At 39.5% G+C, this 15,377-nt stretch overlaps 1 protein-coding gene across 1 annotated transcript in view; it reads left to right on the forward strand.

Annotated features, from left to right (window-relative positions):
- The window catches only part of LOC5571331, a 270,749-nt gene that overhangs the window by 157,087 nt on the left and 98,285 nt on the right, over window positions 1-15,377 (forward strand). Inside the window, exon 4 of the mRNA XM_021843267.1 lies at window positions 5,316-5,506. Within this exon, the coding sequence (XP_021698959.1) occupies window positions 5,316-5,506 (191 nt within the window). The remainder of the gene's footprint in view (window positions 1-5,315; window positions 5,507-15,377) is intronic.

Raw genomic sequence — 15,377 nt, forward strand, 5'->3', positions numbered from 1 at the left:
TGGCCATTTCAAGTTTTTCATTTTGTGGTTTTCAAGTTTTTAGAATAAAAGTTATAATAATTAATCAGTAAAACGCTGATGTATCTTTTCCTGTGTGATTTTCAACGAGTAACCGTAGGTATGGAACAGTAGCAGCACCCTGAGTCCGCAGAGGAGAGCAAACACGGTCCAATTTATGATCCCAGACGCTGACCCAGTACATCCACCTCATAGTGAAGCGATTCTTGAAGGAAATAAGCTGAAATTGTATGTAAAGTGGTGTCATTGCGTTTCTGATAAATATTGATGTTCTAATATCCAGTATCAATTTATTCATGTGTACCGCTTGTTCAAATTATGTTTGGTTTTTGATATGCATCCAGCAATGTGCACTCTTCCCCTGTGTGATTTTATATTTACATCAGATGAACTTATATCTAATCTCTCATTCAAGATTATAATAGAATCAAATCAAGTGAAATAGAAATTGCAAAGGAATGACAATTTGAAGTCACATATTTTGTTATATGAAGTTGGAATTTGTTTAGATGCAAATTTAAATCAGATCAAATTACTGACTCCATAAACAATTTAAATTAATTCAATTTTGCATCATATCCAATTCCAACGCAAATTGCACAATTATACGATTTGAAATTCACATTCTTATATGATCTCTGGTTTGCTGGGGATATCATCTGAGCCAGGCGCTTTCTTCGGCTTCATTTTCTTGGCCGCCTCTATGAGCTCCTCATTGGTAATGATTGCTCTTTCTTCACCTTCCTGGCCATACGGTGTCGGTGGCCAGACCGTTGGCGCGTGTTGTGGGAACAACTCGTCGACGATAATCTGCAACTTCTCTGGGCATGTTTCAGCGGGTACGGCTGGACCACTGATCTTGGCCATCGCCACCCTGTATGCATCTCCCCACGGATTTGCATTGGCATCGCGACACAACTCCTTAAAGCACGTTTTCTTGCTCAGCGAAATTTCTCTTTTCAGATCGGCTTTCGCCGCCCTCAGTGTTACTCTTCGCTCTTCCCTCTCGCCATCGGTTTTGGCTCTTTGCATCCGTCTCCTGGCTTGGAGGCATCTTTTGCGGAGATTGCCAAGTGTCTCATCCCACCAGTATACCGGACGACGTCTGTATTTCGGCTCGACCTTCCGTGGCATGGTAATGTCGCATGCTCGTACCAGCACAGCCGTTAACTCCCCCGATCTCAAGTTCAGAACCTGCTCTTCTCTTCTGAGGGCTTCCACGAAAAGCTCTTCGTTGAAACGGTTCGTTTTCCACATCTGCTCATGAGGTGTACTCGCTCTCTGTGATCATTGTGCTCTTCCACCAATTCTATACCGGACCTCCTGATGATCGCTATGAGTGTACCCATCGCAGACTCTCCAGTTCAGGCTTCCCATCAACACAGGACTACAGAAAGTGATGTCGATTATTGATTCCCGGCCATCTCTACGGTAGGTGCTGGTTGTTCCTTCGTTACCCAAGTCTACGTCCAGCCTTGCCAGCGCTTCTAGTAGACAACACCCTCTTGGGTTGGTGAGACGGCTGCCCCACTCAACTGCCCAAGCATTGAAGTCGCCAGCGATGACGACTGGTCTCCGGTCGGCTAGCTTATCGGTTAGCTCGTCCAGCATCTCGTTGAACTGGTCTAATGTCCAGCGGGGGGGGGGTGCGTAGCAGCTACACGCGTACACATCGTTAAGCTTTGCAATAACGAAGCCTTCGTCCGCCTGGAACACTATTTCCTGGATAGGATACCTCCCCATCGTCCAGATTGCCGCTGTCTTCGCCTTATCAGCGATCCAGTTACCGTTTCCAGCTGGTACTCGATACGGCTCGGCAAGGATAGCTACGTCGCACTTCGATTCCGATACGGACTTCCACAGCAGCTGTTGCGCTGTGTCACAGTGGTTGAGGTTTAGCTGAGTTACCTCCACTGCGGTTTAGAATTTCTCGCTCGCTTGAAGGCCGGACACTTAGGGCCTCCCGTCGCGTGTCTGTTGTGACTTTTGTCCTTGCAGATCAAGCACCGTTGCTTATTGTTGCAATCCTGCGCCTTGTGACCTTCGTCGCCACACCATCTACAGAGCTTACTTCTGTCTGGTCCTTCGCAGTTCCGTGCCAGGTGGCCGTATTCCAGGCACCTGTAGCATCCCTCCGGTCTCTGGGAGATCTTCAGTGGACATACTGAACAACCGACCCGAATTTTCCCGACTTCCAGCGCTTTGTTGGCTGCGTCTAATGGGAGCTTTATCGACGCCGCCTGTGTTACAAGCGGTGCTCTTCTTAGCCGTACTGTCATCTGCACCGTTTCCAAATCGCACTGCTCCTTTATGGTGGTCCTCACTTCCTCTTCGGTGGTGATCCAATCCAGATCCCGCAATTGGAGTGTCACTTCAGGGCACATGGCCTTCACCTGCACCTTTTCGCCCATGACTCTCTCTGTTAGCTCTTTGTATGTCGAGCTTTTGTTCACCGAGTCTTTTTTTAGCTCGATGAGCATGTCTCCCGTCTGGGTGCGTCTGATCTTCTGAACGTCGGCACCAAACTCCTTTAGTTGAGGGTCCGTCCTCATGGCCCGCAAGACTTCAGCATAAGTGTCCTCGCTAGTTTTGACGACAACAGCTTCGCATTTTGCCTTCTTCCTAATTGGCCTTTGCTTTCTGGCACTTTCCTGTTTGCCTCTCTTCTTCTTGTTCCGGACCTCTTGCCATGGGATATCGCCAGGTCCCCTACTGAGCACTTCATCCGCCGGTTTTGGATTTGCATTTTTCGGCTTCTTGGATACAGCCTGTCTTTCGTCTCCTGGTGACGACCTATGTCTTTTAGGGGTGAAACTTGGCGTAGTTCCTATTCCCGCTGACCTTTCTTTCCCCTTGCTATCTTTCCGAGAGGCTATGCCGGTTTTTTCCGGCTGCACTACCGCAGCTGCCAGGGCCTTTTTGGTCGCCGCTAACTCGGTTTCAACAGCTTCAATCCTCTGCATCACTTTCCTCCAGTCCTTGACGGCGGATCCGAGGGTTCCTTGAATCCTTGCCACGAGGTCCTTAATGTCTTTGTGCACGTTGTGCCTCTTATCGACGAATTCCCGAAGCTCATCTACGACGGTTTTCGCCGCTTCCACCTTCGATTGCCTCGGGGGTAACTTCCACGCACTTTGCAGCTGATGTTGCTGCTGTCTCTCACGCTGCTCCTGCTCACTTTGCGACTTATCCCGCCGCTCCTGTTCACGTGTTCGCTGCTCGTGCAGCTCGTCTTCGCCCTGCTGGTGTTCCAGCTGCTGCTGTTCCAACTCCTGCTGTTGGCATTGCTTCGGTGGCGACCTCGGCAAGCCACTTTTTGCGAACGGATTCGCTGCTTCACCTACGTTGTTGTTGTTCACTTCCATGCTTAAGGGTCCCCCCTGCAAGCCGCTATCTCCACCCGTCGTAAGTAGTCGTCCTTGTGATCCCATGGGTATCTTTGCTTGCAGTGAGGTCCACGCGAGGGCTGACACGGTCCTTCATGGGGTACCGGGTTCAGAGCCAGATCGACGCTAGTCAGGAATATCCATCTGAGCCTACTTCCAGCTAAGGTGGCGAGCTTTGAACGTACTAGGAGGCCTGCCACGGTTTTAACGGGACGGGGGCAACCGTTCCATTAGCCCACCTGCCGTTTCAGAATAGTGTCACCCATTCTTACTAAGGAAGTGGAATAGAGCGATTGCCAGCTCTATAGCGTCGTGTTGATACAGTCCTTGACCTTGTCCTTGTCCTTGCAGCCAGAATGCCGTAATTAGGATCTTACTGGCATCGATCCTAATGTGCCGGTTGGCACTCCAATGGTTGGGCTAAGGCACTTTGAAAGCGGTACCAGGTCGCTTGTTCAGGGTTACTTGCAGATATGTGGTTTTTTGTAGAGATTCACCAGAGCCCACTGATGAACCCCCGCCACATCCTAGGTAGACCATGCTTGAGCCCCTGATCAGATGGACCAGACGCTCGGCCACCTCCCGAAGGAAGTACTAAAGGTGGTATTCCATACGGCTGTATGTATGAGTTTCGCTTGGAAAGGGTAAAAATCCCAAGCTCCCACCTGGCACCTCCTCATTCTAGCTGATGTCAGAAGGACAACAGTGCTCAGGTTGCACTACCAGCTAAGTACGCAACCCTTAGCTGTCGGTCTTTGTCATCGTTAGATCCGTGGAAGCGTGAGGTAGGGGCTTGTGAGGACCAGAAATATGTTGGACGCTCCTTCCTGGTTGTCGACTCACCATTTTGCAACCCCCAGTAGATGGTATGGTTATCTCTAAACGTTCGCACCATTGATCCCTTCTAACACACTTCCTGTAGCGCTACGATGACGAATCCACGGTCCTTCAGCACATCGGCTAGTATGCGTATGCTCTCGATGAAGTTGAGGAATTTAAAATTCCACGTGCGGACTATAGTGCGCAGTTTAGCTCTCTGGCACTCAGACGATGATCAGCCGCCCCTGACATGGGGAACAGAAATTGTTGTGAGCCGCTCCTAACATGGAGTACAGACGCTCCAGGTTTGTAGAAGTAACCCCCCCCCCCTTCTTCCCAAGTCAGCATACGACCAAAGTTCCGTGATTGGTTTCCCGATTTTCCCTAAGGTTGCTCGTACCCCGGCCAGTACCGCGAGGAGATAGGGATAGGAGTTGCTAAGCAGAAGGCTCAGAACGACACAGCGGGGTCTATTTTATTCCTTCAGGTACGCGATCTACCAGTGGTACGCCATGCCCATCCATTTACAAACTCATTGCCTCTGAATCCGAATATGAAGGCAAAACTTTTACGAGTCTTTAAGTTTTTGGGTATTTCAAAATTAACCACGGAATACGTCTAAAGGTAGGCGATTTCTTAGGGCAATTCCGCATTCTTAATAGTAATTTGTTAATGTTGCCCAAGTGGTATAGGTAGGTACTTAGGAAAGTTTTGACCATGGAATTGTTTGCGGCGATGCCATATTCAGTAACAATCGCGTATTTCCTACTAATATCGTTTGCAGAAATCATGTGCGATTTGAATCTTCGGTAGCATAATCTATATTGACAGAAATCATAGTTTTATAAAGTTGACAAAATTACGCATGAACTAAACGCAATTTTCGTAAAAACCTTAATTTTATTAGCTTATGAATATGAGAGAGGGAAGCACCATTCGTGCTTTGAAAATGTCCCATCAATGAATGTTGATTCGAAGTTTTTATGATATGAGTCATTCCGATCATGAATTCCTGTACCTTTAGTGCTTCTTCAAAAACAGCCGGTCAATTCGTTAAAAATAATATAACTCGTTTACTTTTTTTCTTTACAGGGTCTAATAGGATTATTAATAGCCTATTCAGCAACACAGACCGGTGCCATACGAGTGTATTGGAACACGAACACTGGTCCCATTGTGCCACCTACGACGACACCAGTGCCAGTACCTCAACCGCCCTTCCGGGATCCGGCACCGGTGTGGGAAGATCAATCAGATGATGTTCCTAATCCTAATCCTTACGTGTAAGTACTATTGCTGTGTGCGTTTGAAATGCAAATATCAAATGCGGAAACACCGAATGCGGTAAGATTTTTAACAAGAAATGCGATGTCAAAGATAGATTTTTCTTACTAGGGCGGCGGTGATTTATATAAACGTTGCTAGGTGTCCTTTGATTGTTTTGTGTTACCGTAATTTCGGGTGGAATTGATCATTTTTCACGGTTTTTCTAGTCTGTTTTCTATAATGTTAAGAATGCCAAACAACTGAATGCAGGAAAACAAGTACGAAGGTGAGCCTCATCGACTCATGTACCGAAATTTTCTAACAAATGTCATTTTATTATTAATAAATATCTCTAAAATAAAAAATCAGGGGATCTCATTTCGGGGTGAAATTGATCACTTGTCAATGCCATTATTGTAAGTTTCCAAAACAACTCTACATAATTAATACGAGCTCTCTGAATTCGAATATGCTTGTGAAATTCTTAACAATGCAATATTTATATGTATAAATAACGAACAGTTAAATTTCAAGAATTACGCGGAAAACGCCTAAATGTATGCAATTTCCCAAGGAATTCAATGATATCTAACAGAAATTCAATTATTTCAACCATATGAGCTAATTGGTATGAATTTTGGTATTGGAATCTGGTTTAGGGATATATCTCAAGAATCCTCACAAGGTTTTAGGTTTATACCATGTTCAAATCCTTGCTTAGAAATAGAAGTTCATAGGTGTTTGGCAATACTGCACCGTGCATGATTTTGAAATTTTACATTGTTTTCATAGAAATAAACATTCTTTAACGCAAAAAACTTCACAACACACAATGCGACAATAGTTACGACAAACAACGTTCATTTACTGCAGCTTACATTGATATTTGTGCTCCATTACCAATAAATAAAATCGTGTGATACGATGATCAATTTCACCCTTCTGATCAATTACACCCGATTTTACGGTATTTTTTTTCTTATTCTATTCCAAGTTGACATCAATAATGCGCAAGCCGTTCAAACTTTCATATGAACATCTAAGCAAACTTGCGTTTGCATCACCCGAAGCATAACTAGCTTTTTTAGTGAAATTTCATGCCAGCAAACGTAGCAGACATTACAAATAACGGCTCCGCTGACAGGTTTTAAATAAAAGTTTATTTAATAATGACAATAATGCATTTGACTTTTCGTGACAGCTGAATCTGGGATGCATATGACGTTGATATTTTTCCTCCTCGCGAGTTTCTCTCAGGTACAGATGTGTCATTCCACAGTTTTAGATCAACTTACCCTAAATTCTGAATAAAACATGATTAAAAATCATGGTGACGCTGAACAAAATCGGATCACCTCCCTGGCATGTGGAATATAGTTGTTCAAAGGAACACACCTCAAAATTTTCGATTATTTACGATAAAGTGTCAATTTTTATATAAATTTAAATAATTCCTTATTATGGATCAAACCTAGGGACGTTCCGATATTGCGAAGTATCGATATTTGATTCGATACGATTATCGATACCACTGATATATTGATTCAAAATATCGATATATCAAAATATCATATGATATATTTCAATGGAACAAAATTGCTATATCACTTAGTGGCCTGCCGTTTAGTTTCCTTAAATTCGACAAAAAAATATTTGAATACTGAAGATTATTACTGTTTTGATCGACATTTACATAAATATCTCTATTAACATATAAATAAATTATTTTTGAAGAAAACCATACAATTGTTTTTCACTTAGAGCATGTGAGGTCTCTGCAACTCAACGTAGCCAACCTTCCAGATTTGTCTAAAATATTCCAGATTTTTGAGGCCCAATTTTACAAAAATCTTGAAGATCCAGATAAAATTTGAAATGAATTTGTAAGGGTTTGCAAATAATTTGTAAGGTTCTCCATACACGATATAAGCGATCTAGATTTTTCCTGAAATATTTTCAAAATCTTCCAGATTTTTTTTTTAAATTGACTTGGTCTTCCTGCTGCAACTCTTGTCCACGCTTTCAGAGAATGTCAAATCGTTAGACTATTTTTATGTAAGCAGATTTTGCGTAACAATCAGACAAGTTTTCTGCTGGGTATAAATAGGTATCTGGTTAATTATCCTTTCCTATCTCTTAGCTTTCGCAAGGACATGGCCAAGACAATTGTCGACTGCTGAAGGATGCGTCAATTATGTCTGAGAGGCAATCTTAAATCTTTGTCTATGGTAATTGACGAGAAGACAACTCGGTGTAAGGCTGTATCACCTACGAATGCTCAATGCTTATGCTAATGCTAGATCTAAAACCCTACAATTGTTTTCTATCTATTAGTTTACGATATATCGGAAGGAAATATCGATATTACCGATATATTACGCGTTACAAGAAAAAAATTGATTCCTGGAAAATCCAAAGCAATCTATCGGAAAATTTTCCATCAAATTCATCCTAGTCACCCGTGACATTGTTGCAGCTTCTGTCTGTCACTATGCAAATTTTACCTGTTTTGAATGCTGTATCTTCCTTGTATGAATATTAAAAAAAATAAACTTTTGAACAAGCATAGACATGCGTATGCTGACTTGCAAACTGAAAAAAATGTTACATATCCTCGAAACGAACTGTGTTGTCATAAATGTATGAAATTGGAATGGTTCATGAGAGTAAGGAGGGTTGATTACGTCATAATAGAGGGTTGGGACAAGTGAGCAATTTATTCTTCTACGAATCATAAGGAGAATGCTGAATGGGTGATATGCTTTTCGTTAGAAAATAACCGTTGGGGGGTATTCAATTTAAAGACATCGATCATTCGAGGATTCAGAATCAGATCACCTTTGATACCCATGACTTTTTGAACCCATGGACGCCCGACGATCAGCAAATGAGCGGAATTAGGCGTCCATAGATGTTATTCCTCAACTTTGTCACGAAATTGATAGCTTAAATGAAGGGCGAGAGGCAGAATATTGCTATGCAGCTTCTGCACGCAAAATAAAAATCTCTTACAATAATTGCAAGGTCCCACCTAATACAATCTCTGCATAAGAACAATACAATAATTGTATTGTGCCTACCGGCAGCTCATTGTATTATAACGTTTTATTTCATTTTATCCAACACATCCAAACATCGCCCTTTAAACTTAAACGCACGCAGTCATGTCTAAAAATAACTTCGATTCTCTTTTGGACGAAGTAGGATAGCATTATGTGATACATCAGCTCCACAGTATGCTTTCCTTCTTTCGTGTCTAGTTGACATTCGAATACAGTCGGGTCTCCAATCAGGCGCACTACTACTACGCGAACATTAGAACTTATGAAAATTGATTTTATTATTTTTAAATATCTCGTATGTGCAAAGAGATAGCTCAATGCTGTCTTCGACGGAGTTTCAGTAATCTTTAGATCTACCTTAAAGAGTTAATGATCATCCTTTTAGTTGAGAATTTGGCCAGTAGGGGCATTGTTTCCAACATAATTTATATAACTATAATATATATGTATGTGGCCTCCCTTAGCCGAGTGGTAAAGTCCGCGGCTAACAATCAAAGCCATGTTGAAGGTAGGGGAACATGGTCCAAGACGCACTGATGGGGTAAAATGGCTCACCTCATTAAATCATTCCTAGAACGTTTCAATTTGTATTCTTTGCCAAACGATGTTGAAAGATGTTTACCCAAAAGTTGCCGCCACCACCCCTGTGACATAAACTCATAGCTTTTCCTTAATTTTCTGGTGAAACTACAGAGCAAACTCATGGAGAAACTTGGTTGCTAATTACCATTTCTCCATACTAAATGGCATTTTACCCCACCCATTTGGTCATTTTGAACCACTCCCATTTTTCAACCAGCTTTTCTACACGATTTAAACCCGTAAAAAACTCAAATTTGGGAAATGTTTTCATGATGGTAGCAGGAAAATATTGTAAAGTTACTGTTAGGACCTCTAATGGCGTTAAAATGTGGATCTCATTAAGAGAAAACGACACAAATCCTTAAAGTGGCATTTTGGACCAATTGACCCTATCTGGGTTCGATTCTCGGTCGGTCCAGGATATTTTCGCAATGGAAATTTCCTCGACTTCCCTGGGCATCGAGTATCACCGTAACTTGCCAAACGATATACGAATGCGAAAAGGGCAACTTTGGCAAAAAAAGCTCTCAGTTAATAACTGTGCAAGGGCTCATACGAACGCTAAGATGAGTTGGCTTTGTCCCTTTGTCTAATGATTATGCTAGGAGTGTGGGCACAACTTAAATAATTAGTAACTGAATAAGACTTTCATTTTTATTCTGTGATGTGATTTCTAAAAAAAGAACTGAAAGAAATCACTTAATTGGCTTAATTGTAGGGACGTAATGTCAGCAAAGGAAGAATGAAAGAAACATGTAGACGCAAAATAAAAACCTAATAAGGTACCGTGGGGCAAGTGGGTAAGGGAAAGTACAGTACTGGACAGAATAAAGTACGCATTGGCCGTTTTTTCATACAAAATGATCAAGTTTGGATTGTTATATCTCGGTTTCTAGTTGTCCGATTGACCTGAAATTTTCACCGCAGCTTGAAAGTAACCTCAAATTTTCTAGGCTAGAATTTAATAGTTTTTCATTAACGAACTTTGAAGTTATCGCAAATCTCAAATTTTGATAAAAATGACAAAATTTTAAAGTAAAAATAATTTTTAAATGAAAATACTTAGAGCAATATGTTCTTCTGCAAAAATGTACAGTTTGATAAGACACAAAAGTTTGCAGAACATAATTTTTAGGTAAAACTGATTGTTTTCAAAATATTGTCAAAATTAAATTTTGCAATTTTTTGCAAATTAAGAGATTTTTAATACTTTAAAAGATTGTGTTTCAAATGCAGTGATATTTTAATTGAGTAAAATCTATGTTATATCTAGGCTGTGGTGAAAATTTCGGATCAATCGGACCACTAAAAGCTGAGATTCAGATCTCCAAACATGACCATTTTGTATGGAAAAACGGCCAATGCGTACTTTATTATGTCCAGTACTGTATATAGTTGAGATTCTTTAAATTCTAAAGACTTTATAATAAAATAAATTAGGTCGTGTTTATTTTTTAACTTGACTACCACCAAATATAAGCGGTATGCTAAATTGATTTTTATGTGAAATTGGAAAAAAATACAGACCAAGTTTTTGAAGAAGGTATCCCTTCTTTTCATTTGTCTCAGAAATGGAGCAATTTAAAAGTTTATCGTTTTGAAAAATAAATTAAAATACTAACAGTTATATTTACGATTTCTTACAACTTTAACATTTTTTAAGGAGTCTCAAATGAACAATAACATTAATAACATGTAAACAGTTTAAAACATCATTGGGGCTTACTGTCTGATGGTGTATAAATAAATGAATAAATAAATAAACAAAGATGTTATGTAATGTTTTTCTTGTCAGTTAAGTTTTCTTCTGTTTAATTATGTTTGTTTAAGTAATTCGACAACAATATTACTACAACATTTTTAATGCTAATTCTTACATCATAAGACAGCAATTGCATTCCTGCTCTGTAGATTTATTATTTATCTCTTAATTGTTTTTACGAAAGTTGGATTCGACGTCGGATAACTCTTTGAAAGAAATCGTTTCTTCATTTCTTGGAACGGAATCATTAAATAAACTTAGAATCTTTTTTATGTTGATAGACCGATATTCCATTTTTATGTTTTGAAATAGCTTTACGATATTCTCTAATATTGGATCTTTTCAATAAACGTCTTCTTTTCAATTGGCTGACCGAAGTAGACACATTAATATCGTAATGTTTGGCAACCTCTTTTAGAGAAGTTCCATGATTTATAAAGGCTTTGAGTAAAGTGTTTCTCGGATTTTCAGCACGTTCTGTTTTTTTTTTATGATTATTGCAAACCTTGTTTACCTATAGGTACATTAAGAGCAAACACAAATTCAATCTCTAATACTCCACTTTTCACTTGCTCCAAGTGATTAGAAAATTGGCGGTTTTATCTAGTTATTTTTAGCTCTAGGTCAAATTATTCTAAAACTTTTTATTTTATTTCAGTTTAAAACTGTCAGAGAGGCAACTTAAAAGTGGTACAGAAAATTATTTTCCGCATCTTTTCTTCCACTCAAAATATTAAAATAAGATTGCACGATGCCAACTTGTTACGGAGTAATAGTTGACAGGTAGACAATCTTTCGATATATCATACAATGATGGTTGCAAAATCTCATGAATCACTTAAATATTGTAATTATATGAATGGTCTCAAAGTTCTACTCAAGATTTTAAAACGTTAATTCACATATTCAGTAAAATATTCATATTATTTTTACTTACCCCATTTACACACTTGCCCCGCGGTAGCTTACAAAAGATGCAAGGTCCAACTTACAACAATTCCTGCATAAGAATTTTACAAGAATTGCACACTTAAAATAAATCGCCGTATACTGTGAAATAAATCACCGAATATGATATGTAAATAACAAAAATGCAGATTTTCTTGTGAAACCAGGTATTTCCGACAAAATCCGTGAAATCTACTTTTTTTACCGCCGAAATTCGTGGAAAAAAAACTGCCGTAATTCTGTAAAATACCAACGAACAGTTCGGTGAAAGCATTATTTGCACCGAACTTCTGTGAAATCATTTGACAGCCGCTCTGGCAGGCATGAGCTCCTTTGTTCCACTTTTTGCACACCACTTATCAGCAGTAAAAGCTGGTAAAGTGGTAACAAGCCTGCTTCCTGATCGGTAGGTCGAGAGTTCAATTCCCGATTCTGTTCAACGATTTCACAGATTATTCAGTGAATTTTCACCGAATGTTCAGCTGTTGAGGTTTCGGTGAAGTTTCACAGGAATCCGTAAAAAATCTAAGTGTGTGTATTGTGTCCGCCGGTAGTTCATCGTATTTGAAGTTTTATTCCATTGTATCCAATACATGCAAACATTCCCTTACAGCGTGGAAAGCACGAATCCATATCTAATCCATATCTCCGCTCCTCTTTTCGAATCAATCGCGTCTCCTATAGAACGCATTCTCACAACGCGAACTTTAAAACCAGTGAATTTGGGATTTAATCGTTTCGGAGGTTTTCAGAGGTTTCATTATTGAATAACTCGTATGTGATAAAACATAGCACAGTGCTCAAATGGCGAGGACAGCTCTTAGTTATTAACTGCAAAAGTGCTCGAAAGAACACTAAGCTCAAAAGCAAGCTTTCTCACAGTTGGGATGTTACGCCAGAAAAAAGAAGAAAATACTTCTCCTGTAAGGTTCATATTGATCTATTTAGAAGCAGCACTCTTACTGGCCAAGTTCTCAGTTAAAAGAATAATTCTCAACTCTTCAAAGTAGGTCGTATCGTATACTAAAACATCGCCAAAGACAGTACTGAACTATCTTCTAATACATATCAGATATTCTGGGAATATTGTTGAAGATGAAATCTCAAACATAACGCTGATATTTATTACGCTCCTCAACCGTGTGTCTAATTGGAGACCTGACTGTAGTTACTTCACTCTCCGGTTTCGCCAACAGCAGCCGGGTGTTGTTTATAATTGTCTTCAAACATGTTCTCATTAAGTGACAGATATAGCCGTGATGGATGGCGCGTCGTTTGATGTATGATTAGGCTAAACCACTCCCGGTTCGAATCCCGACGTCAACGGCAAAATCTTTTTGAACTCATTACGCCTCATGGCTGCGTAATGACGCAGCCAACTTGTTTCTCATGCATCTCGAACTCGGCGCGGACACAAGCATATTTTTCCGATTTCTTTCTCTTCTTTCCATGTTCTTTGTTATACAATGCCTTGTATTGTCGACCATTACAATTTCTGTATATGCAACGATCTAATACAATTTCTGTATTAGAATCATGCAGAATTGTAATGAAATCTTGCAGGCTCGGGTTGCGTGTGCTTACTGTCATTGAATTCTCGCGGAACATTACTAAAGGACCTATGTACAAATGAGAGATTCTCTCCTCTCTCGTTCTCTTTTCATTATAACAGTGGAATACTAAAGATTTTGGGAAGTTTTTCACTTTAGATCGAAAGTCAATTTCCTTGACTAGCGTTTCATACAAAAAACGCAACAGAAGAGGTTAATGTGACTCAGTTATTAATGAAAGAGAAAGTAAACAAAGAGAGCCTCTCAATGTTAGATAGGTCCTTTAGTATTGTTCCGCGAGAATTGAACTTTCTTTCCTCAAGCATGCAATGCTTGCTGTGGTTCATTTCATCTATTCGGAGATAGCACGTTGCGCTTTATTTCCGCGAAGAAATCCAAATTTTTAAATTTCCCCGCAATATTGAATAGAAAATATCGATACCATTTTGGTATATCGAATATTGAAAGCAAAATATCGATATTCCAAGGATCGGAACGTCCCTAATCAAACCGACTCATATTATAGATCGAAACACTATAACAGCAATTTATCTGCGAGCTAAATGAATGGAGTGTTGATGAACGCATACTTTTTGGCGTTTCTTTGCGAATCGCCTTAGGGGTGGTCCATTGATTACGTAAGAGGTTTGGTGGAGAGGGGAGGTTTGAGATTTCTTACGCACCATACAAATTATTTTTAATTTTGATACAAAAAACCTTACCATGGGGGGAGGGGATCAAAATTGTCTTTCGTAAATAATGGATCGCCTCACAGATATGAATCAACGCTTATAGGAATATGATAAACATTTTATTGCCCAGGAACAGATAAAATGCGTAAACGTCCATATTAAATGTTTGCGATGCATTATACAATTATGGTTCAAATAGGTAAAATGAGATATGTGTAAAAACAACTCTATTTGTTGAGATATTCTTCGTTTAATCCAACTCTGATCCATATACATATGTGTGTTATACATAACTGTTAGGCGACTGTATGTCCCACAGATGCACACTAGTTCTAATAAACATTGGAACACGACGGAAATAAATGAAACAATGTCAGATCGTTAGCCTAAAAGAATCTTTCAGATGGAAGTTGTTTGGTTTGCCGCTTTCCATGATATGTTGAGACAAAGGAGACAATTTTATAAATAAAATTGTTATTAACTTTGAAAGAAGATGAGATAGAAAGTTGGTGTTTCCGAGAAAAAAACACTAATATTTGGATTGTTGATAACTTTCTATAATATTGTTTTAGCTAAAACCGTTATGAAAAAAGTTATTTGAAAAAATCTGGTTTTAGGAGTATTTTATACAAAATGCTCTGTAACTCTTTAATAAACGTTTGAACAAAATTGGTGTCATAAAAAAAATCAATTATCATTATCTACAACTTTGCTGAAGACTGCTTCTTGATTTGAGTAACCATAGAAAAAAATATTTTCACACTGCACTGCTAGGTATATAGATCACAATTATTTTTATTTAAAAATAAAGTGCAAGCGATATTCTCCAACTCTTTAGAACATACCACCCTTCTAAAATTACGTTTAGACATCAAAAACTAAAAAAAGCATGTTTTTCGGTCTCTAAACCAGTGTGAGGTGTAGTAAGAATAATATCATTCGTTATTAAAGCATTGATGCTCTACATGATGTTTTTTGTACACCTTGCTCTCGCAGTCATGGAGAACTTGTTCACATGCTGCTCCATTTGCTGCATGGGTGGTTCCGGTGTTTGTCAAATCTTTGCAGAATTCTTGTTCTTTGCAGAAGAAATCGAAACATAACAAGCAAATAATAACTTGGTTTCGGAACACGTTAGCTCGTTACTGTTTATAAGTCTCTAAGAGCTGGCTTCAAATTGAGTTGAACTGGGATCATTGTTTGGACTCGAGGTGGTCTTGACTTTGACGATGTGTATACAGTTCATTTATTATTTCACTTTCATCAATATAAATCCTGAAAATTTGTTGGAA

This window comes from Aedes aegypti, chromosome 2 (genome assembly GCF_002204515.2).
Source record: "Aedes aegypti strain LVP_AGWG chromosome 2, AaegL5.0 Primary Assembly, whole genome shotgun sequence".
Taxonomy (NCBI): domain Eukaryota; kingdom Metazoa; phylum Arthropoda; class Insecta; order Diptera; family Culicidae; genus Aedes; species Aedes aegypti.